The sequence below is a fragment of the Malus sylvestris genome, chromosome 6, assembly GCF_916048215.2.
Source record: "Malus sylvestris chromosome 6, drMalSylv7.2, whole genome shotgun sequence".
In the NCBI taxonomy this organism is placed as follows: Eukaryota; Viridiplantae; Streptophyta; class Magnoliopsida; order Rosales; family Rosaceae; genus Malus; species Malus sylvestris.
In genome coordinates, this window is record NC_062265.1 from 3,017,644 (window position 1) to 3,038,564 (window position 20,921).

Below are 20,921 nucleotides of genomic sequence, written 5' to 3' on the forward strand. Positions count from 1 at the left end.
AAAGCTCAATGTTCTTTTCCTTCTTTCTTCCTTTATCTTCCAATCCAGAGTTGCAAATATTGGACAAAAAGTTCAATATTCTTTCCCTTATTTCTTCCTTTATCTTCCAACCCAGACCAGCAGAGCAGCTTCACCTTTCCTCCTTCTCTCTCTAAACTCCATACACAACTCTCTCTCTCTCTCTCTCTCTCTCTCTCAAATTTCATACTCTCTCTAAATTCTGGGTTTTGTTGTTGGTGTTGGTAAATGGCGACTCTGGGTGACATTGGGGTGTCAGCTTTCATCAACATACTGAGTGCCTTTGCTTTCCTTCTGGCCTTTGCCCTCCTCAGAATCCAACCGGTGAACGACCGGGTATATTTTCCGAAATGGTACATAAGTGGCGGCAGGAGCAGCCCCCGGCGCTCCGCCAACTTCGTCGGCAAGTTCGTCAATCTCAACGTCAAGACTTACCTCACTTTCCTCAATTGGATGCCTCAGGCCATGAGAATGTCCGAGTCTGAGATTATCAGCCATGCTGGCCTCGACTCCGCTGTTTTCCTCAGAATTTATATTCTTGGGTAACTTTTGTTCTCACCCTTCAATTTTGCTTTTTCAACCATTTTTCTGCTTCTTGGGTTTACTTATTTAATTTATATATATTTTTTTAATGAGAAAATTTTGGGAATTTTGATTTGGAGACTTGGGGGTTGTTTTCCTTCAGTGATAAGTTTGACTTGGACCAGAAAATTTGGTATCTTTTGTTTTGTGTATAAGTTGAAGTTGATATTACTTGATTTTGACTCTCTGGGTTGTTTCTAGTGAAAATATCATTGGGAGGGAAAGTGACTATATAACTTTTTGGTTCTATTGGTTAAAGTTTGTTTCTTTGGATTAAAATAATTTATTAGGAATTGAATTCCCCATTATTTTGTGGTTAGGGGTTATGCAGATGGTGTGTTTATATTTTGTTCTGCAAAATAAATTTTTTGTTAATTGTGTAGTGACGGAATTGAGATGTTTTAATAGAACTGCATTTTTGAAGACTTTCTGGCTGGTATTTGTCCATTGATAGCTTGCTTAGAGTTTGAATGTTAAACTAGAGGTGTTCACAAGCCACAATAAAAGGTCAAGGCGGACGTGTTGTCGATACTCTAGTAAGCTCGTTTGAGTAATTTCGATTGCATCGTAGTAAAGATGAGACCTTTTAAGGTTTAAGTCCAGGTTAATCTATTTGTTCAGAGTGCAAGTTGTTTGGGCTAGTATGAGCGTATCAGAATTGTTTGCCAAAGTTTCTGCAGCTTTCGAGTTTGGCAATAATGTTGACACGGAAGACTCCCTGAACTCTGCAGTGCAGAAGCCAAAAGAGCAGAGCAAAAGAAACTTAATTTAGAAATTCATCCGCACCCACCTTGAATAATCCTAAAATATCATTCTACTTTGCTTCGTCCATTTGACCCAAAAAACCACCATCACCCCCAAACAGTGATGGCTTTCGTGTCTTTTCCCAACACCTTGAATTGCATACTTACCACTCATAACACCACCCAACTTGCATGAGCTTCATATCATATATGTTGGTAATTCTCTTATTAAGAGTTCGGTTTTGGTGTATACATCTTGTCTTACAAGCACATTAGCCTCTTATTTATGGACTAACACGCAACTAATGATGACTTAAATTTAAGGGAAAAGTGGATTAGAATAGAACGTCCTTCATAAGTCAGCAATAGCAATAGCAAGGCCCTCTATCTTATTACATGCATTTATGTGAATGTCTATACTTGTGTAAAGGAGTACATATTTATCATCGATACTTAGGTAGCAAGCTTTTAGAAATTACTGCTTAATATCTTGCGCATTATAATAACTATTTTTTTCTTTCTATTTATTTGCAGCTTGAAGATTTTTGTTCCAATGGCTGTCCTAGCACTTCTTATTCTCATTCCAGTTAATGTGTCAAGTGGAACATTATATTTCCTAAGGAAAGAATTGGTTTTGAGTGACATTGATAAGCTCTCTATATCGAATGTGAGACCAAAATCCATAAGGTAACCCTGTGGCTCTGATACACTTTCGCAAATATTAAGACTTGATAATAACTGATTACCGTATGAGGTGTAGAGTTGACTTTTCTTTGACCAAATTATGCATCAATGAAATGAACTTCATGATATTGCGAGTAAATGAAGGTCAAAACAACATCATAGTTACGCGTAATTTTCTTTACTTGGTTGATTGTATTGAATATATAATATCTGCGGCTACATTTGTTTCCTTCTGTTTTGTTTTTATTTTTGTTTTCGGTGAATGTATTGTCTTTATCATGTAAGAAGCTTTACTTATGTTTTAAAATCAATACCATTTCAGGTTTTTTGTCCACATAGGATTGGAATATTTGTTCACATTCTGGACATGTTACATGTTGTACAAGGAGTATGACTATGTAGCATCAATGAGGTTACAATTCTTAACTTCCCAGCATAGGCGTGCAGAACAGTTCACGGTGAGAAAGTCATCAATTACCGTACAATTGTAGAAAACTAGTATGTATGTTATTAATTGAGGAGAAATTAGCACCTGATTTAATTTTTCTATGCTTCTATTTCAACTTATATTCTGGTTGAGCTGCTACGATATGTCACCTTAGAGTGTCATTCTGTTTTTGAGGGCAAATGATGCTTGTATAAATCCTTGCGATCTTGAGTCATAAACTTACCAAGCGCAACCTGCATGACTCTGTGTTTCTATTTCTGTTTTTGTTTTAACTAATATATTCTTCCCTGCTTTGCCTACATGTGTCAATCTCAAGAAAACGTTTCCAAAGTACAAAGTACTTTGAAAAGTGTGGTCAAAGTTCTTTTTCTCACATGATTCACAATCTGATAAATTCTTATGACTAAAATAAAAATTCTATTCATTGAGCTAATGTTTCATTTTTTACTTTTTCTTACTTGAGAGATTGATCAGGTAAAGTAATTTTACTCTTAACTCTCTGTTTGGAAAATGTCTTTGAACTCCAAGGCTAATACTATAATTTACATTTTTTTTCCTTTATTTTCTTTCAGGTAGTGGTCAGGAATATACCACATGTCTTGGGTCGCTCAATATCGGATAGTGTGGATCACTTCTTCAAAACAAACCACCCGGATCATTATCTTTGCCACCAGGTATTGAAATGTTATCACTAAAATCTGTTTAGCTCACTAGTAAGGAGTTTGATGGACGGGCGATATATACAACAGCTGTGTACTTTTTCCACAGCACACTCTTTGGTTTTGATTTATATCGGTTTTCTTTATTTGCTCAGGCAGTGTACAATGCAAACAAATTTGCCAAACTTGTGAGAAAGCGAGATCGGCTCCAAAATTGGCTAGACTATAACCTGCTTAAGTTTGAAAGGCACCCGGACAAAAAACCAACAATGAAGGTAGTGTTTCCATATGTGCTTACATGAAACAAACGATTCATATTTGTATGCATATCACTAGTGATATTGTTAGACAATCAATGTATGTGTATGTACTTATTTAACAGTTTTTCTGCAATTTTTTTGTCTTGGACGCTGATAATTTAAAGTGCTTTTCATTTTCAGAATGGATTTTTGGGGCTTTGGGGTACAAAAGTTGATTCCATTGAGTACTACAAAAAACAGATACAGGAGTTTGAGAAAAGTGTAAGTTGTAGTAACATTACGTTTTATTCTATAAGCTATCGTTTTCAGCTTTCTTTGTACGCTTTAGGGTTAGTGTTTTCTGTGTACTGCAGTATGGTTTATATTTTAGGTTGGATTTGTATTTATATGCATTATATTTCATTCTTATATTGTATTTTAGATGACGCTGGAACGACAGAAGATTCTCAAAGACACTAAGTCTATTTTGCCAGTTGCTTTTGTATCATTTGATTCGCGTTGGGGTGCGGCTGTTTGTGCACAGACACAACAGAGCAGGAATCCCACACTATGGTTGACAAATTGGGCCCCAGAACCCCGGGATGTCTATTGGCGTAACCTGGCTATACCATTTATTTCTTTAAGCATCCGAAAACTTGTAATCTCGCTTTCGGTGTTTGCTTTGGTGTTCTTCTACATGATACCCATAGCCTTTGTGCAATCACTTGCAAATTTAGAGGGTCTGGAAAGAGTTGCTCCTTTTCTCAGGCCAGTTGTAGAATTGTAAGTAAGCCTACCATACCATATGCTTTTTTGGATATCATAGTTATTGTTAAATAACATTGACCGTAGTATGTCATTCATTTGCTTTTAATTTAGAGGGTCTGCAAAATATTTTTCATATTCTGGTATTCATAATAATAAAATGTTCCATGATTAGTATTTTTTTTAACAGAGAATAACCAGTTGAGAGTATGAACCCACTTGTTTTTGTTTCTGTCGATATCCTATTCTATTGCTACTTTTGTCGTTGTACTGTTTCTGAGTGGATGTCTTGTCCGTTGCATTTTATAGAATAGTTTCTGAGTGGATGGCCTGTCCATTGCTCTTATAGAATACATGGCTTTTGGCCTTTTTATGTCTTCTAGAAGCTTCTTCCTTCTTTCTTGAATTTTATTTCTATGTTGTAAGGTTTTCAAATACTCTTTTGCAGGAAATTCATCAAGTCATTTCTACAGGGTTTTCTTCCTGGACTGGCCCTCAAGATATTTTTGTACATTCTCCCAGCTGTGTTGATGATCATGTCAAAAATTGAGGGGCATATAGCATTATCAACGCTAGAACGGAAGACCTCAGCAAAATACTATTACTTTATGTTAGTCAATGTATTTTTGGGAAGCATAGTGACTGGAACGGCGTTTCAGCAACTGCATTCTTTCCTTCACCAATCACCTACAGAGTAATATTCTATCCCTGGAAATTTTCTCATTTCCAAGTTTGTACAGGAAGATTTTTTGTTAACTTGCTAGTTTTATTAATTGTGATATTGATATGGAAATCTACCCCACACGCAGTATTGTGGACTTTGTGGAAGGAGAGGAATTGATGGATTGTTTAGGACACTGAACTCAGGAAAGGGCGATTAAAGAATTATATAGTCTCTCCAGTAATAGTTTTGTCCTAGAAATATAGGCTATAGAGGTAGCTGTATACATTACAGATTCACTTTACTTGCAAATGTATACTTGTGTATAAGCGGAGCTTCTTAATGGCTCTAAAAAAGCAGATGCAGAGCGCACTTTGATTGAGTTCTGTGGGTTTTGCATGTGGAACTGAGCCAGTGGAGATGGTTTGGTATGAGATAAGGGGCTTGTTAATTATACTCCATCGGTGTTTGTGGTTGGCTGGTGTGCTAGTGATGGTTGATGCGCGTTAAGGCTTCAAATCTATAAGAGTGAGAAGAAATGGCTTGAATATCCTTTATTTTTGTTAGACCAGAAAATCAATCAGTTTAATTGTTCTGCTGCTAGGATGGGCGTCCACTTTTTCTTAAACCGGACGCCCAATTTGGAGACTAACTGTGCATGCGTGGGTGGGTTGGTAAGGGTGTGCGGGTGCGGGGCAGTGGCATACTGTTTGATGCTAGTATAATACTTAAGAAATTAGGATTAGACGCTTATTTGAGAGATTGACTCTGTCTCTGGGTTGGGGGGGCGGGGGAGGAGGGGTGTTGAGGATTGAGTGATTACACTTTATAGGGTTGATATAAAGGATTAGAATTTGACTTGGTAACTTAAAGTTATAGTACTGTATCTTATTCGAAAGTCCATGACTTGTATCAAACAAATTCAAATCATGACATAGAGATCAATTCAAATCATTAATATTAGTAAAAAGATATTAAGTGATTATTTTACCAGAAACTCATCTCGGGTGCTTTTATCGATGTACAACTTTATTAATACCTATCTTTTCATCTGTTTGATATGACTGTTCTTTAATGAACCTTGTTTATAGGATTCCAAGAACCATTGGAGTGTCTATACCAACGAAGGCTACTTTCTTTATTACATATATAATGGTTGATGGGTGGGCTGGAATTGCTGGCGAAATCCTCCGTTTGAAACGACTGGTTATATTTCATCTCAAGAACATGTTTTTGGTAAAAACCGAGAGAGACAGAATAAAGGCAACGGACCCTGGGAGTGTGGATTTTCCAGAAACCCTCCCAAGTCTTCAACTTTACTTCCTTCTTGGTATCGTGTATGCTGTGATCACCCCGATCCTGCTGCCTTTCATACTAGTTTTCTTTGCCTTTGCATACTTAGTCTACCGTCATCAGGTCAGTTCATTCATCTTTTTAGTTTTTGATAGGCTAGTTTGTGCATCACGTTTCATTGTTTATCCATGTAATTTGTTCTCTATTTCTCGTTGCAGATAATCAACGTGTACAATCAACGATATGAAAGTGCTGCCGCATTTTGGCCGCAAGTTCATAGCCGCATAGTAGCAAGCTTACTGATATCTCAACTACTTCTGATGGGTTTGCTAAGCACAAAAAAGGCTGCTAATTCTACTCCATTACTTGTTGTTCTGCCAATATTAACATTATCATTCCACAAGTTCTGCAAGTATCGTTTTGAACCTGCATTTAGAAAGTACCCGCTTGAGGTAAGCTCGGAACTTTTAATTAATTTATTGAGGTGCATTTGACTTTTATATATGCTTTCACAGGAGCATGTAATTTTTTGTTCTAATTTCTGATGGCAATTATTTTCTCTGTGACTTGCTTAGGAAGCAATGGCTAAAGACACAATGGAACGGACTGCAGAACCTGACCTAAATATGAAATCATACTTGGCTGATGCGTACTTGCACCCTATTTTCCGATCATTTGAGGAGGAGCCACCATTTGAGGAGGAGCAGGAGTTGGTTGAAGTTAGAGTAGACAAACAGCAAACTCGAATTGCCACACCCATAACAAGCGAACTCAGTTCCCACTCTCCACCCCATTATGTCCATCATACCGAATCCTCTCCCCAGTATTCCTATTATCAGTCAACCGAATCCTCTCCCCAGTATTCCTATTATCAGTCATCTCCACCTCAATACGTCTACAATTCAAACTCCCCACCCAGATATGTGCACCATTCAACCTCCCCGCCACACTATGCCTACCACAACGAAGATCATTGAACAGTAACTTGCAGCAAGTATGCTTACTAGAACTTCTAACCAGGTTATCTTAGCTTTTTCTTTCTAGTTACTTTCTGCTGTCGGGTTGAGTTCATGTGCGTTGTAATTGGAGTTGTAGTTTCATTATTTTTCTAGCGTGATTGGGTTGAGAAAACTTACTTAGGGTGATTTTTGGCTGAAAATCTGAGAAAATTTCAGAGCAGCAATCCCAAGTTTAAATCAGGACAGGACGCTTGCAACGGGACGCGGTTCTACCCGAATGAAATATAACTAGCTCGAATTGATTTACCTTGATAATTCCTAATGATGCATGGATTGGTGACAATTTGTCTAACCGCAAACCGATTCCGATACTATTAAGGCATGAACTAGGATAAATACCTGAGTAGAGGTCTGTTTAAGGCCCTTAATTATGTTTAAAAATTAAAACACGTTTGTTTATACAGTGCTTGATGTCCAATGGGAAAGGGCGAATGCCACCCTCCTGGGGAGTTTGGACTAATTAATTCCATGTTTTACCGCAAGTGGTGGATTGCCCAAGTGGCTGTGTTCTGGGTTTAGAACCTCTCCCTTATCATATACATTTCCTCTTAACTTCATGCCATCTTTCCTTTTCTAGTTATTTTTGTTTTGTTGTTGGAATGTTCTCTCTTTTTGGGAAGCTACTGCAGTACGTGAGGAGGCATGTTAAGACGATAAATTCATATCGGAGAAGGGAAGCTTTGCCTAATAATTTAATAATCACGAGCTTCTCATTCCTATTGCCAATTGGTTAGTGAATGCTCACATTTTAGTATGTATATAGTATCCTTTTCGTAGACTGACTAGCGTCTATCGAATTGCATGCCCGTTTTTCTTTGATTCCTTCGGGGGTCAGCAATACGGCGTGTAACATCTCTTCCAAAACATGTTTCCAAACAATGGGCTTATCAACCTTCCACGCCAAGAAAACTAATCTGTCCATAAGCACGTACTCACAGAGAATCGCCGGAGTTTCCGTCGACTTGAAGTAGTCGACGGAAGTAACCTAATTTTTTTATAAGCATGTCTCCTGTATCTTTTCAAAACAGTCGATTTGGCCTCATTCTTCTGAGCTTGCTCAGGAATTTTCTTCAAGCTGACACATACTATACGACTCATCATCCTCATCGTCCACATCTCTTTCTCCTTCGCACAAGCAGCTGAGCCTCAGCTGCTGAGGGCAGCTTTGACACGATCCCGTATCAAACTACGACCAGCTTCGCTGTTTATCGCCTCTTCAGAGATGGTATTAATAGCTAATGGAACTGAATTTTCTGTTTGTACTTTCTTCTCTGCAGTTCTAGTTGACTTGAGCATTTCTCTTAAGGCAAGTACAGCAGCTTCATCATCAACCAGTCGCCGTGCTCTCACTTTCTCAACGCAAGCCTTGTGCCTTAGACAGCGAACGAATTCCTCAAAAGTAGCACGCCAACTGTTCAACTGTTCCAAAGCATCATGCTTGCGCTTGTCCCCCGCACTCCTGAGGGATCTGGTGCTGCTAGAACCTTGGTTGCTATAGTCTCCGGTACTTCAAACATCTTTTTAGCAGACTTATTAGGACCTCTCTTCTTTGCAGGAGCATCTTCTTATTTATTACTTGCTTCTTCAACAAGTACTGCTTCAGGAGTCTCCTCCAATTATTTGTTCAAGCGCAGGCCTACCATTCTTAAGTAAATCATTAATAATTACTTCTCAATCTTTTGTCAATGTAACGAGCGCCATGAATTTGGCAAACCTCCATCGATGGAGTATGTTATCGAAGGTGATGCCACCGACATCTTCTTCCCCTCCCTCAGACATCCTACTTTATTCTTCTCCATAAGGAGGTATCTATAGAAGTATGCCAAATTAAACAACCCTTAGCCTACAAGGATGAGGAAACTTAAGACTTAAAAACGGTAAGCAGCCAGACAGGAAACCAAGAATCCTAATTTGAAGGGGCTAAAAAAGGAAACCAAGAATCCTCAGTTGTTCAGAACTTGAATGTCGACAGTGATACCAAGAATAAAGTTGAGATTCACCATTTGAAATATAAAAAGTAACCTAACTTACTTATAAGCATATGCAAAATCTCTGTTTCCTAATATGAAATTCGTACTCCCAACATCAGCTACATATTATAAATACACATACACACATCAATTAGTTCTCTCTGTTCTTCTAACTCTTTCGTTCTCGCTCTCACGTTGGCATTCAAGTTTCAAGTTTATATAGTTTGAAGATTCGAATTAGAATAATGGAAGGGACGACGCTGTCAACAAGACTAACCCTTGGTCATCCACATCCACAACCACGACGATCATCACATGACGAAGTTTCGACAGTGTTAGCTTTGTGGGATCCGACTTGGCCTACAAGTTTTAGTACAAATAATGATAACAACACGAAGCGAAAAGCGAACCAAGTACCCGACCAACCCTCTCCTACTAGTACTAGCCCTCATCATCGTGATCAGACGACTAATACTTCATCAAAACGTCAAAAACTAGTGTCGACGCTTTCACCCTTTCCCACTGGTGATTGCCTTCGCGATCGCGTCCATGATAATAAAATGACGAACAATAATAAAAATACTGCAACAAAGGAGGAGCAGATGAAGTGGAAGAAAAGAGATGAACTTGTTATTGCCAATCTAAATTTTAAGGATTCTTGGGGAATCAAGAAGAAACTGACGGCTAGAGATCTCATACACTTCTACATGCCAGCAAGCTTGATGAACAAATATATCCTCCCTCACGTGAACGACGAGTTTACCAAAGCCCTTGAGAACAGACAGGGAGCACAAATTACGTTTCATGACGGCGATACGCACACAACCCATCATCGGTACATTTTCAAGCAGAGCAACAACAGTTACGTTTTGGTTTGGCACCCTGCATTCGTCAAGAGGAGACAGTTGAAAGAGGGTGATGAAATAGGACTTCACTGGTTCAAAACAAACTCCAAACTCGTCTTGTTGTTTTCTCTACTTGAACGGGGCAACCAAACAGCACCCTGCACCTCTTGCAACCCTTGATTTATTTACCAGCCAAACTTAGGAGTTAGGAGTTAGGGATAGTGTACCTTTATTCTCTTCATTTCGGTTGGCACTTGCTGAATGTACCTTAATTTTTTTTTTTTGAATCTTAATATATTACTTGTGTGTACGGAGAGAGCTTCTGCATTTATTAAAGATGACTGCATGTATTATATACATGCACTGCGTGAGAGCTTCCGATTAGTCTGCTTAAATGGGGAGCTTGCTTTCTGATAGAATAGCTTTTGTGCTAATTAATTAAGAGAAGTATAGAACGGCACTATATGATCTGTGGAGTCGAGAAATAGTCTGGTTCCAGAATTTCACCTCTGTTTTTGGCTGACGACCACCTGCTTCTCTTCTGTTCAGAGGCCAATTAACTATAAGCAAAGCTTAAGTGTCTTTGATTTATTATAAGAGGTTATCGTAGATGACTAGTTAACACGGTACAATGCGATGAAGTGTTAAAGTCGAGCCTTAATGGGTTCCGATTGAAATGAATAAACCCGCTAGCAACTTGTACACTAACGTGTTTGTTTACTATCACTTATATGTACTTGTTTTAACCCGTTAAAAGCATGGATCCTGAAAAGACAAACGCTTTTATATAATGTATAGAAGATAATTATTGGATATTTTGATCTCGTTGATTGTTGTTCAATGTTCAGCACTAACTATTTGAAACGAGTTTTAAGTTTTATCCGGCAAAAAAATGTTATTAAGGGTTAAATTATCTAAAATACAAAATATTTTAAATATTTTAACTGTTAAATCTTAATATTTACTTTTTAAAATAAAAATCTACTGAAGTATCTCACCGTAGAAATCCCTACAAACGGACAAGCTAGCAGAGAGAGTAGCACAAGTCAAAAAGTGGATGGCGCATACTCTATCTCTAATTCTCTATATCTCTTTCCATTCCTCACCCTTCACCCCTAATCTTCAACCAGCCACCACTCCACTGCCACGTGGCACATGAAATATCCAAACCGCAACAAATAACCACCACGCTTCTTCTTCTTCCTCTCCCTCCATGCCTGCGTTTATCGCGTACATCCCATCACCTCATCGAAATATAAAATATATTAAAATATATAAAACTAAAAAATAAAAATCCCATCTTTTCTCCGCAAATATAATATAAAAAACAAAAGTATGTTTCCACTTAATTATTTTACTATCTAGTGGAAAAAGCAAAGTGTGAAATGACTACGTCGCCCATCGACTTAAGCCCATTGAAGTCCATCCTAAAACCTTCGAAATAAGCATTACCTCCTAACACTTAGAAAAATTTGTCAAAAACCAGGGGTAGTCCCAGAAACCCCAGAAAAAACAACAAGACACGTCAGCAGCAGCAGTATCAGCCAGCATTTTCTTTTCCATCCCACAAAACCGCCTGCCATCACCTCTTCCAGCCTCTTATTTCTGCTCCAAACTCTTTATTCTTTCTTTCCCAAATTAAACCAAGTAACCAAGAACACAGAGAGCTAGAGAGAGAGAGTAGTAGTAGTGGGAAAATGGCGATTTGTGCGGTGCACACAAGTGGCCAGCTGAACCCGACGTGTTCGTTTTCCTCCTCGTTGGGATTGAGCGGCCAAAAGCAGCAGCAGGTGGCGGTGTTCTACAAGCAGAGAAGCAGCAGCAGCCGGAGATCAGTTGGAGTGAGTGTGATAAGATGCGAGCAAGAGACGATTGTTATCGGTTTAGCAGCGGACTCAGGGTGTGGGAAAAGCACATTCATGAGGAGGCTGACTAGCGTGTTTGGAGGAGGAGCGGAGCCACCTAAAGGAGGAAACCCTGACTCCAACACGCTCATCAGCGACACCACGACGGTGATATGCTTGGATGATTACCATTCCCTGGACAGGACAGGGAGGAAGGAGAAAGGAGTGACCGCGCTCGACCCAAGAGCTAACGACTTCGATCTTATGTATGAGCAGGTGAAGGCCATCAAGGAAGGAAAGGCTGTTCAGAAGCCTATTTACAACCATGTTTCTGGTCTCTTGGATCCTCCCGAGCTCATCAAGCCCCCCAAGATTCTTGTCATTGAAGGTTTACATCCAATGTAAGTGCATGCCTACTTAATTGCTCATCTTAATCACTTTCATTAACTAATTAATTACTACTTTATCATTTTTCATCAGTACACATTCATGAAATCATGGCTTGTTCTTAATCAGAAACTTCGTTGTTCTTAATTAGAAACTTCCTTGTAATTTACTTCAACTTCTTTAACATAAGCGGATATTTTTACATTAAAATTCATCTAAACTGATTTCGTATAAGCGCTATTATTATTATTTTTTTTGGACCACATAATTTTTACAAACATTATCATGACCAATAGTAGAAAGTCGATATTTTCTTTAGTATCAAGTCAATATTTGACAAGAAAATATTTTCCCATGTATATACAAGTAGACGGGAGGGAATTTAAGGAACTCTTCTTTTCAAATAAATATATAAATAAAAGTTGGAGTAACTCACAATTTCAAATTTACTCACTGACCTAAATAATCCAACTAACATCAGTAGAAAGAAAACAACAATAATAACCAAACCTTTTTACACTAAGTAAAGTCGACTGTATAAACTTTAAAATTATCATTGTTCTTTGTTTTGCGTCAAATCTTCCATTAACTTCAAATATTCTATCTCCTTTCTTAAAATATATTTCCAAGTCAACATCAGTATATCGAAAAGAGAAAAAGAAATCAAGGCTGGTAAAAGTTGGCATATACAAGTATACAACCATTATCCCTACTTTACATATCTTTCACAAATATATGTATTTAATTAAGCAAAGAAAAATAATACTATATATCCACTTGCGTCAATCAAAAGACTATACAAAGTGCCTGTGGCGGGCGCTGGTATCATATGTAGTTGGCCAATCAAGGATATGTATGTCAATGTCATGTTTTTGTTTGAAATCCATGTAATTGTGGGTTTTATTAAGTTCCAAGCGGCCTTCCTTTTTATTTTAGAAGTAATTTTTTTATATAACAATATATTTATACAAAGAGATGAGGAATGAATTGATTTTAGATTTATCATTATTGATGTTTGAACTTAAGATAGACCGTAGTAATAAGTGATTATTTTACTGGTACTTTAATTACTCAATGATAAATTAATTAATTCCACCAACATGCACAACCAACTTATTACAAGCTTTGTTGGAGGGAAGAAGTCAAACTTGAATAGAGAAATACACTTCGTAACGTACCTAACTGTTAGTTAATTATGCATTCAGAAATATATTAACCACTTTCTCAAAAAAAAAAAAAAAAAAAAAAAAAAAATATATATATATATATATAAAATAAATATATATTAATCAATTAATATATGTATGTGTAGGTATGATCAGCGAGTTAGGGATCTGTTGGACTTCAGCATCTACTTGGACATCAGCAATGAGGTTAAGTTTGCATGGAAAATTCAGGTAATTAAATTAACCCTCGGGTAATTAAACCTAATTTGTTAAATTCACCGTGTTAATTAAGCTAAAACTTGGATTGTTTAGAGGGACATGGCGGAGCGTGGACACAGTCTCGAGAGCATCAAAGCCAGTATTGAAGCCCGAAAGCCTGATTTCGATGCTTATATTGGTAAGTAACACACTTATCTTATTCGTTAACCTTCTAAGTAGGATTGTTTACTCTCAACCCAAACAGTAAGGCGTGTTTCAAACAATAAGTCATAGGATTGGCATCAGCGGATCGCATGAGCGGAGAGGGAGTTTAGCAAATACGCGAGGAATGATTTTCGCACTCCCAGTTTGTCGTTTTGCGCTCTTTATTAATAATCTTTTGTTAATTGTGATTTACATGCAGATCCACAAAAGCAGTACGCAGATGCAGTGATAGAAGTGTTGCCAACCCAATTGATTCCAGGTGACAATGAGGGGAAGGTGTTGAGAGTGAGGTTGATTATGAAGGAAGGTGTGAAATATTTCAACCCAGTCTACTTGTTTGATGAGGGTTCCACCATCTCATGGATTCCCTGTGGAAGGAAGCTCACCTGCTCTTACCCTGGAATCAAATTCAACTATGGCCCTGACACTTATTTCGGCAACGAGGTACACATTTAACACTCGTCGCTAAATTTGTTCACCAAATGACGCGTCAGTATGCATCCTACGACGGTGCTACACAAAAGCGTTTTTAACTAACCATTTTGTTTTTGGTTATGGTGGTGTCATATGTATATAATAGGTGTCATTGTTGGAGATGGATGGGCAATTTGACAGATTAGATGAGCTGATCTATGTAGAGAGTCATCTAAGCAACATCTCCACCAAGTTCTATGGAGAAGTCACCCAACAAATGTTGAAGCACTCTGATTTCCCCGGCAGCAACAACGGAACCGGCCTCTTCCAAACCATCGTCGGATTGAAGATCCGGGACCTCTACGAGCAGCTCATTGCAGCCAGGGCCAAAACTCCGGTAGAAGCAACCAAAGCTTAGAAATATTTCATCAAATTAATCTCTTTGCCTAATTACATTGTTATGCCTTATCTCTATTGATTGTACCTACTTAATTCAAGTAAGAGAGTGCATGCATGCCTATTTTCCACTCTCTTCTCTTTCTTTACGTTGTAATTCTATGGCAGAATACTTGTATTATACAGATTAAAATTAAACAAAATATATGGAAAATTTGAGTTATGAGGTTCACCTATATATCTTATCTATTCAGTATTTCAGTTTCCCAATACTTGGTTGCATCACTCTCATATAACCTTGTGATCCTCTCTGGATTTCTGTATCCGAAGCCTAAGGATCTGGATATCTGGACCATTGAAGAAAGAGAGAGAGAGAGATTTGGACTTTTGGTTTGTGTGAGATGGGTCAGTGGAATATACTAATAAGGATTGTACGATTTTAAATAAGTGATCCGAATCTTCGAGTCCGTTAGCTTATGACAAATTCAAAGAGGATCTCAATTCTATATAACCAAACCAACCCCATGGATAAGATGGGCCCATTTCTTTCCTTTATTACGTATTTGCTTCTTCTTTCATGGGGACTAGGGAATGAGCTTAGCAGGATGTTCAATATATTGGCATACACGTAACCTGATTTGACAATCCTTCATGTTCAATTTTACCTATCTTTGGTTTATCTTCAGTGTCAATAATTGGGGCCCCATAAAATCGGGGCTCTGTGTGGTGACATTGCCTGCACGATTAAATGTGGTTCTTTCTCATAGCTTCTAATCTTATTAAACTAATGGAAAAATTTACAATATCACGTTGTATTCACTACAACGTGAAATGAATGAGTGAGATTTAAAGAAACAGATATTTTCCCTTTATGGCTTTTACTTACCCATTAATCTCCCCGTCCCCGTGCACCTGAAGCCAGGGGGTATTGTAGCGACGACACCGGGCCCTAACTAGCATCTCATGGTAATCAGGCTTGCTTATCACAGAAAAGTTTTAGGGAGCAATTGTAACTTAATTAAAATGGCATAAAAAAACCTTTGTTCTTCACTTGGTCCTCTGTTTAAAACCTCCTAAACTCGTTTAAGTTAACTTCTTCAATTCCTCGTGACATCAAGTTCTTCTCTTTTAGGTGCAGCTTACACGTTCGCAAGGGCGTTAAGGTATGCTCAATCAGTTATAACGAACTATTCAGGCTGGCTTCCTACCAACTAAGTTTTTTGGTGCAGCAGTGACTGATAGTGTTCATTCAATAAGATAACCGAATAAGAGTGTTAATTCAGGTTTACAATTGACGTTCTTTGTAGTACAGTTTTCCAACTTGAATTCCTGTACTAATGGAAAAATGTCTTGTATATCTATATACTGTTAATAAAAACAATGATTTCGAAGCAGTAGCTAATTGTGAGAACAAACAAAGGAGCCGATAGAGTCATCCAACTACGGCAAGCAAACTTTGCCTGACTGCTGGAATTGAACATAGCAGAGAGCCAAATATACCATTCAGAGCGTAAGCAATGGCGCAAAATGGGAGAGCCTCCGGTTCCTTGGCTGACAATGCTGCTGTTCCCAATCCATGAGCACTACAGCAACAAAACAATAAAACACCGTAAGTGCATAACAGACAGTTTATCGAACTACGATTTCTTAAACTCACTCTGATGAGTTCTTTGTTAATAACACTTATGTCTTTTCGCCCGGAGGTAAAAATCTTCAATATTCAATATACCTAGAAGTCTCAACGAACTGTCCTACCATATTCAGATGGTTTAAACAATTCTTTCTAATTGTTTACAGTTTGGTCCACTTGTTTATACTTTCACAGTTATAGTTTGATCGTTTCATATGAGGATCAGGGTTCGGGGGAGATACATACCTAGATGCAGTAGCTATTCCTCGAGCAATAGGATCACGAAATTGTAGTTTATCAAGCGTTGCTTGCACAAAATTAGCTCCTACCAGACCAGTTACTACAACCACGGCCGCTGTGAGAGATGGATTGGTACCTACAGTTTCAAGGATACAAGTTTCAAATGTGTAGCATATGCAATTTTATTTTGTAAGCATTATAAAGTTGTATCATTTATCAAAATGAGAGAGAAAAAGTTGAGATAATAAAACAGGAATAGCCTCGACTTTCGTTAGTAACATTTTAGAAATTCATGTCAAACTTAGAACACGTTTATGAGGTCAGAGTTTTCATGTTTACAACTACAAAAGTATGAACTAATACCTTCAAACAACGACACAATGCTGAGAGCTAATGCCACAGTTATACATCGTGGTAGAATTGAGACAGTCAAACCAGGTTCCAACCCAACAAGACGTCCAACAAGAGCGGTTGAATACAATGAGAATATGGTTGACAGGATGACAGATGTGAAAATCTCAGCTGCGTGCCTCTTGACAAGCTGAAAATATGTAGGGAGCAGAAATAATGTTCAAATATGGTTTCATATTAATTAGACATTGGTGGGAAGTTAGGACGGCAATTGGTCGAATTCACAAATTTGAATCAGGTTAAAATTATAAGAGTACTGCTGCAGGAAAACCCCAAAAAATCTATGTTTTTCTACACAACAAAGAACCAAAATAAACAAGTATAACTAATGAATATGGGAAACTCGGTCTCTTGAAATGTTATTTACCTTCCTCTGTTTGAACATTGAGAAGGCAAATGAGAGGATAACAGACCCCAAGAATCCCATCAGAACATCACCAGCTCCAGGATTAGATGAAACCTTTGTAAGGTAAGATCCTGTGAATATCAAGAAGAATGACGAACTTCATACTTAAAGCACTCGGGGTATCATGAACCATCATGTTTCCCACAAGTCTAATGCTAATAGATTAGCATTTTTTCGTCCGATGACATCAAAGATGTTCTATAAATCATTGAAACCTCAAAAAACTTGTGACGCGATACAAAGCATAAAATGTTTCCCTCCAGACCCATGTTATGTAATTCTTCATATTCATCTAATAACATTAAGTCCATTTAATCCTCTTAATAGTACATCGGGTATTCCTTTCTGTAGTTATATAAAATTGCATGGAAGAAACAAAAACCAGGAATTAGCACACTGGTGAAAATACCACATCCAAAAAGAAGGAACAAATAAAATAGGAAAAATCAAGATTAACCAAGAGACCCGAACAGCTAATTTGGAATCTGGCAAGTATTTTGTGCAAGTTGTTAAAGTTCCGCTTTCTAATTTGTTACATTTAATCACAATGTTCAGCCAAAACCAAGAATGTTGTTTCAGATGCATACCAAGAACAGGGTCAAGCCCAGACTTGGAGAAGTATCCAAAAGCGAATGCAGCCAAATCTGCAGACAGCGCACAGCAGATGATGGGGTGGAAAACCTTCTTCACGTCTGACGGAAATCTGAAAATTAGAAGTCAACAGAGGCATGAGACCTTAAGGAGGAGAAAATATCAAATTTCAGTAACTTGTATTAAAATCAAAACCAATATTTGATTTATATATATATGTACTTTTCATAAAAGTGTTCATGCTGTAAACTGAGGAAAAAGATATTTTACCCAGAACCAACAACGTAGCCCAACACAGTTGATGAAAGTAGGAATGGGAGGCATGTTCGAGCACTCGTCCCCAGAGCTGTTGGGGATAATAATGCCCCAACAAATGATGTCAGGAAGATCCCACTCCAAGACCACACTTCAACATTGGAAAAAGGAGAGGGTTTTCCCATAGGCTCAGCATCTGTCATTTGTGTCTTTACCATTCTTCTTACAGCTATTGCCGTATATCCTGCCACAGCAAGGGTGACCAGCCAGCCTCCAACTGCAGAAAATCATTAATTACTAGCATGTTTAGGGAAAAACAAAGCATGTAGACACCAGAAGAGAGATGGCGAGATGCAACAGCAAAGAAGTTAGTGTCAAAGAAAGATAGTTTGTTGACTGTGCAACTTCAGATTTTGAGTATTTTGTGCTCAATCGAGAAGGTAACATGAAGTCTCATCATTGATGGAAGATTAGGTAAAAGAAATCTTATGCAATACGTGCAAAAGCTTTCTTCCTCAAATCTATTCAATCAAACCACTCATCCATTGATTTCATCAAGAACCACCCGGTCTTATCTTTGTTGTTTCATCGAGAACTTGTTAGCCAGATATTTTTCTATGCTTTTTCGCTTTTTACTTTAGGATGACGGTATGGGTGATCTAGAAACAAATGACCTATTTATGATCGCTGCTAAACTCATCACAGTTCTAGAAATTGGAGTAACAAGTAACTGATGTAAGCTTTGTTAGAGCTGCTCACTTGTTTAACACGTGCTTAAGGGATTGAGATCATAAGAGATTAGGATTGACTATACTTGTAAGCTATCAAGGAATGTATGTGGACTGATATATAGCTAAAGTAATTCTGATATGAGTAGATATATCTATCCTGATATGAATAGTATGGTTTCGTGGTGATAAGGTTTATCAGTTTGATAAGGATTACATGATGGGAAGTATCCTTATCAAACACCACCACCTAGGATATATAATAGGGTCCCCTGCTCTCACACTAATTACGCACAAAAGATATCAAGCCCCATTGATTGTAGCAGTGCATTTGGTCTGTGTTGAGAGTAGAAGAATCCTTAGTTCATTGCAGCAATGGCGTCAAAGGTTAGTGGTTAATTATTTGGTATTGTGATTTACTTATTCCGCATATATTGATCTTACAACTGATTCACTGACATTGAGTCATTGACAACAGAAACCAACAATGACCAACCGAAAATACAAGTAATTAATGTGCAGCTTCATCAGAGAAAAGCTATATTAGAAAGAGTAGCGAAAACTTGCATACCTATAATGAAGCAAATCTTGATACCCGAAGCCGCAGGAATACTCTTTACAGAAAGGGGCAAAACAACCAAAGAAGGAACATAGAACAATGGGAGCCATCTCTGGATGAACAAAAGCGCCGGCTCAAAGAAGTTCATCAAGCTTGTTGCCACAGCAGGGACAGTGGAATCAAGAATAACAAGAACGGAGAATATACAAAACATCCCGAAAAGCGCACTTGGGAACCTAATGGAAGCTGCCACAAATGCCTTCTTCAAAAACTTGTCCATTGCAAGAATAATACCAAGTGAAACAACCAGATGCAGAACCCCAACAACCTGTAAATTGCAAATTGCAATAGTAGCACATCAAATCAAAGTCAACAACTTTTATCAAAATTCCATTGAAACAACACGAAAGAGACTATCCCATCGGAGATTAAACACAGAAACGTTGATTTACTCACAGTTTGAGAGGCAGAGGAAGTGGAAGCACTCTCCGAGCCAGTTGATTTCACCAAAAACGGTGTCTCAGAGGAGGTTTCCTGAGAACCCATTTGCAAGAAGGTGGAAGTGGGTAGTGTAGGAAGTGTGGTTTGGGGATTAGTCCGCCGCTGCTTGTGCTGTAACCTGGCGCCATTGAAAGCAACAACAGGTGAAGCTTTCTGAAGTTTTGAAAGGGAAGGCAGGCAAGTTGGAAAAGAGAATATTGATTTGTGGTGGTTGTGAAGGGAGGTGATCACGTTAGTGGGTTTGGCCGAAAAGGTCGACATGGAAGGAGAAGTGGGGAGGGAGTGAGGGAGTGAGAGAGTCTGCAATCTGGATGCAACAGGGAAAGGGAAACCATTGAAATTGTGCGGACCCGAAGCGAACGTTTTAAATCAAAGGAGGATGAGATTTCAACCCCCCACCCAATCATACTTGTGCCCACCACATGATACAAGTAAGAAACTTTTCCCGGGACTTTCAAAATTTACACCTGGATGCCAAGTTATATTTTTTAGGATAATACTTTCATAGCTGGGGATGCACACATTCTCCATTTACACTTACGAATAGCATCTTGACCGAATAAAATTACCGATCAGCACCGTTTAGTATATTAATCTTCATTTAAAGATTAATTTTACAAAAAATTATTCGAATTGAAAGTCGTTTAATCATCCAAACATATTAATTAAATGAATGGTTCATTATAAATATATTACTTGATACTTATATTTAGTACTTATACCATGAGAGAGCTTGACTAATCAACATCGCTTGTTGGTGACAAAGAACAAGATCTTGAAGTGCCTAAGGACTAGGTGGTGAAATCTAAAGGGAGAAAAAACAAGCCACTTTTAAAGAGAAAGTAATCACCCAATTCGTTTGGGATAGAGAGGTGGAAGCTAGCCAAATGTGGTATTTCATGACACGTTGTATCCGAAAAGTAGCAAAAGGGGTACTAGGAGAGTCCAAGGGCTTTGCTCCATACTAAAAGGAATCTTGGTGGTGGAAGGAGGAGCTATAGACAAAGGTTAAGGCTAAAAAGGTGGTGGAAGGAGGAGGTACAG

General features: G+C 38.1%; 4 protein-coding genes and 1 pseudogene across 4 annotated transcripts; 3 read left to right on the top strand and 2 right to left on the bottom strand.

Moving 5' to 3' along the window:
• On the top strand, window positions 1-7,366 carry LOC126625267 (CSC1-like protein At1g32090). The gene is made up of 11 exons (XM_050294358.1): window positions 1-560; window positions 1,878-2,030; window positions 2,350-2,485; window positions 3,048-3,149; window positions 3,290-3,409; window positions 3,575-3,655; window positions 3,816-4,156; window positions 4,587-4,832; window positions 5,891-6,215; window positions 6,311-6,544; window positions 6,668-7,366. Exons 1-11 carry the CDS (start codon window positions 247-249, stop codon window positions 7,067-7,069), a joined length of 2,454 nt encoding a protein of 817 aa, XP_050150315.1. The 5' UTR covers window positions 1-246; the 3' UTR covers window positions 7,070-7,366.
• Window positions 7,367-8,020: 654 nt separating this feature from the next.
• Window positions 8,021-9,536, bottom strand: LOC126626797 (uncharacterized; annotated as a pseudogene).
• A 105-nt stretch (window positions 9,537-9,641) lies between these two features.
• LOC126626798 (putative B3 domain-containing protein At1g78640) lies at window positions 9,642-10,106 on the top strand. Its single transcript, XM_050296192.1, has one exon. The coding sequence runs from the start codon at window positions 9,642-9,644 to the stop codon at window positions 10,104-10,106; it is 465 nt and encodes a 154-aa protein (XP_050152149.1).
• A 1,257-nt stretch (window positions 10,107-11,363) lies between these two features.
• On the top strand, window positions 11,364-14,794 carry LOC126625271 (phosphoribulokinase, chloroplastic-like). The gene is made up of 5 exons (XM_050294364.1): window positions 11,364-12,171; window positions 13,470-13,554; window positions 13,636-13,720; window positions 13,946-14,190; window positions 14,327-14,794. The coding sequence occupies exons 1-5, from the start codon at window positions 11,624-11,626 to the stop codon at window positions 14,576-14,578; spliced, it is 1,215 nt and encodes a 404-aa protein (XP_050150321.1). The 5' UTR covers window positions 11,364-11,623; the 3' UTR covers window positions 14,579-14,794.
• A 1,022-nt stretch (window positions 14,795-15,816) lies between these two features.
• Window positions 15,817-20,254, bottom strand: LOC126625269 (plastidal glycolate/glycerate translocator 1, chloroplastic). The gene is made up of 8 exons (XM_050294362.1): window positions 19,833-20,254; window positions 19,389-19,704; window positions 18,105-18,366; window positions 17,831-17,946; window positions 17,205-17,314; window positions 16,790-16,967; window positions 16,433-16,562; window positions 15,817-16,139 (listed from the first exon to the last, which is right to left on the bottom strand). Exons 1-8 carry the CDS (start codon window positions 20,136-20,138, stop codon window positions 15,989-15,991), a joined length of 1,569 nt encoding a protein of 522 aa, XP_050150319.1. The 5' UTR covers window positions 20,139-20,254; the 3' UTR covers window positions 15,817-15,988.
• Window positions 20,255-20,921: the final 667 nt, after the last annotated feature.

Excerpts from the sequence above, each read along its gene's own strand:
- LOC126625271 (XM_050294364.1), top strand. The coding sequence starts at position 11,624 with ATGGCGATTTGTGCGGTGCACACAAGTGGCCAGCTGAACCCGACGTGT. Across the intron at positions 12,172-13,469 it reads ATTGAAGGTTTACATCCAAT|GTATGATCAGCGAGTTAGGG; the intron begins GTAAGTGCATGC and ends ATGTATGTGTAG. Across the intron at positions 14,191-14,326 it reads ACACTTATTTCGGCAACGAG|GTGTCATTGTTGGAGATGGA; the intron begins GTACACATTTAA and ends TGTATATAATAG.
- LOC126626798 (XM_050296192.1), top strand. The coding sequence starts at position 9,642 with ATGACGAACAATAATAAAAATACTGCAACAAAGGAGGAGCAGATGAAG.
- LOC126625269 (XM_050294362.1), bottom strand. The coding sequence starts at position 20,138 with ATGTCGACCTTTTCGGCCAAACCCACTAACGTGATCACCTCCCTTCAC. Across the intron at positions 19,705-19,832 it reads CTTCCTCTGCCTCTCAAACT|GTTGTTGGGGTTCTGCATCT; the intron begins GTGAGTAAATCA and ends TGCAATTTACAG. Across the intron at positions 18,367-19,388 it reads CAAGATTTGCTTCATTATAG|TTGGAGGCTGGCTGGTCACC; the intron begins GTATGCAAGTTT and ends GATTTTCTGCAG.
- LOC126625267 (XM_050294358.1), top strand. The coding sequence starts at position 247 with ATGGCGACTCTGGGTGACATTGGGGTGTCAGCTTTCATCAACATACTG. Across the intron at positions 2,031-2,349 it reads GTGAGACCAAAATCCATAAG|GTTTTTTGTCCACATAGGAT; the intron begins GTAACCCTGTGG and ends ATACCATTTCAG. Across the intron at positions 2,486-3,047 it reads GGCGTGCAGAACAGTTCACG|GTAGTGGTCAGGAATATACC; the intron begins GTGAGAAAGTCA and ends ATTTTCTTTCAG.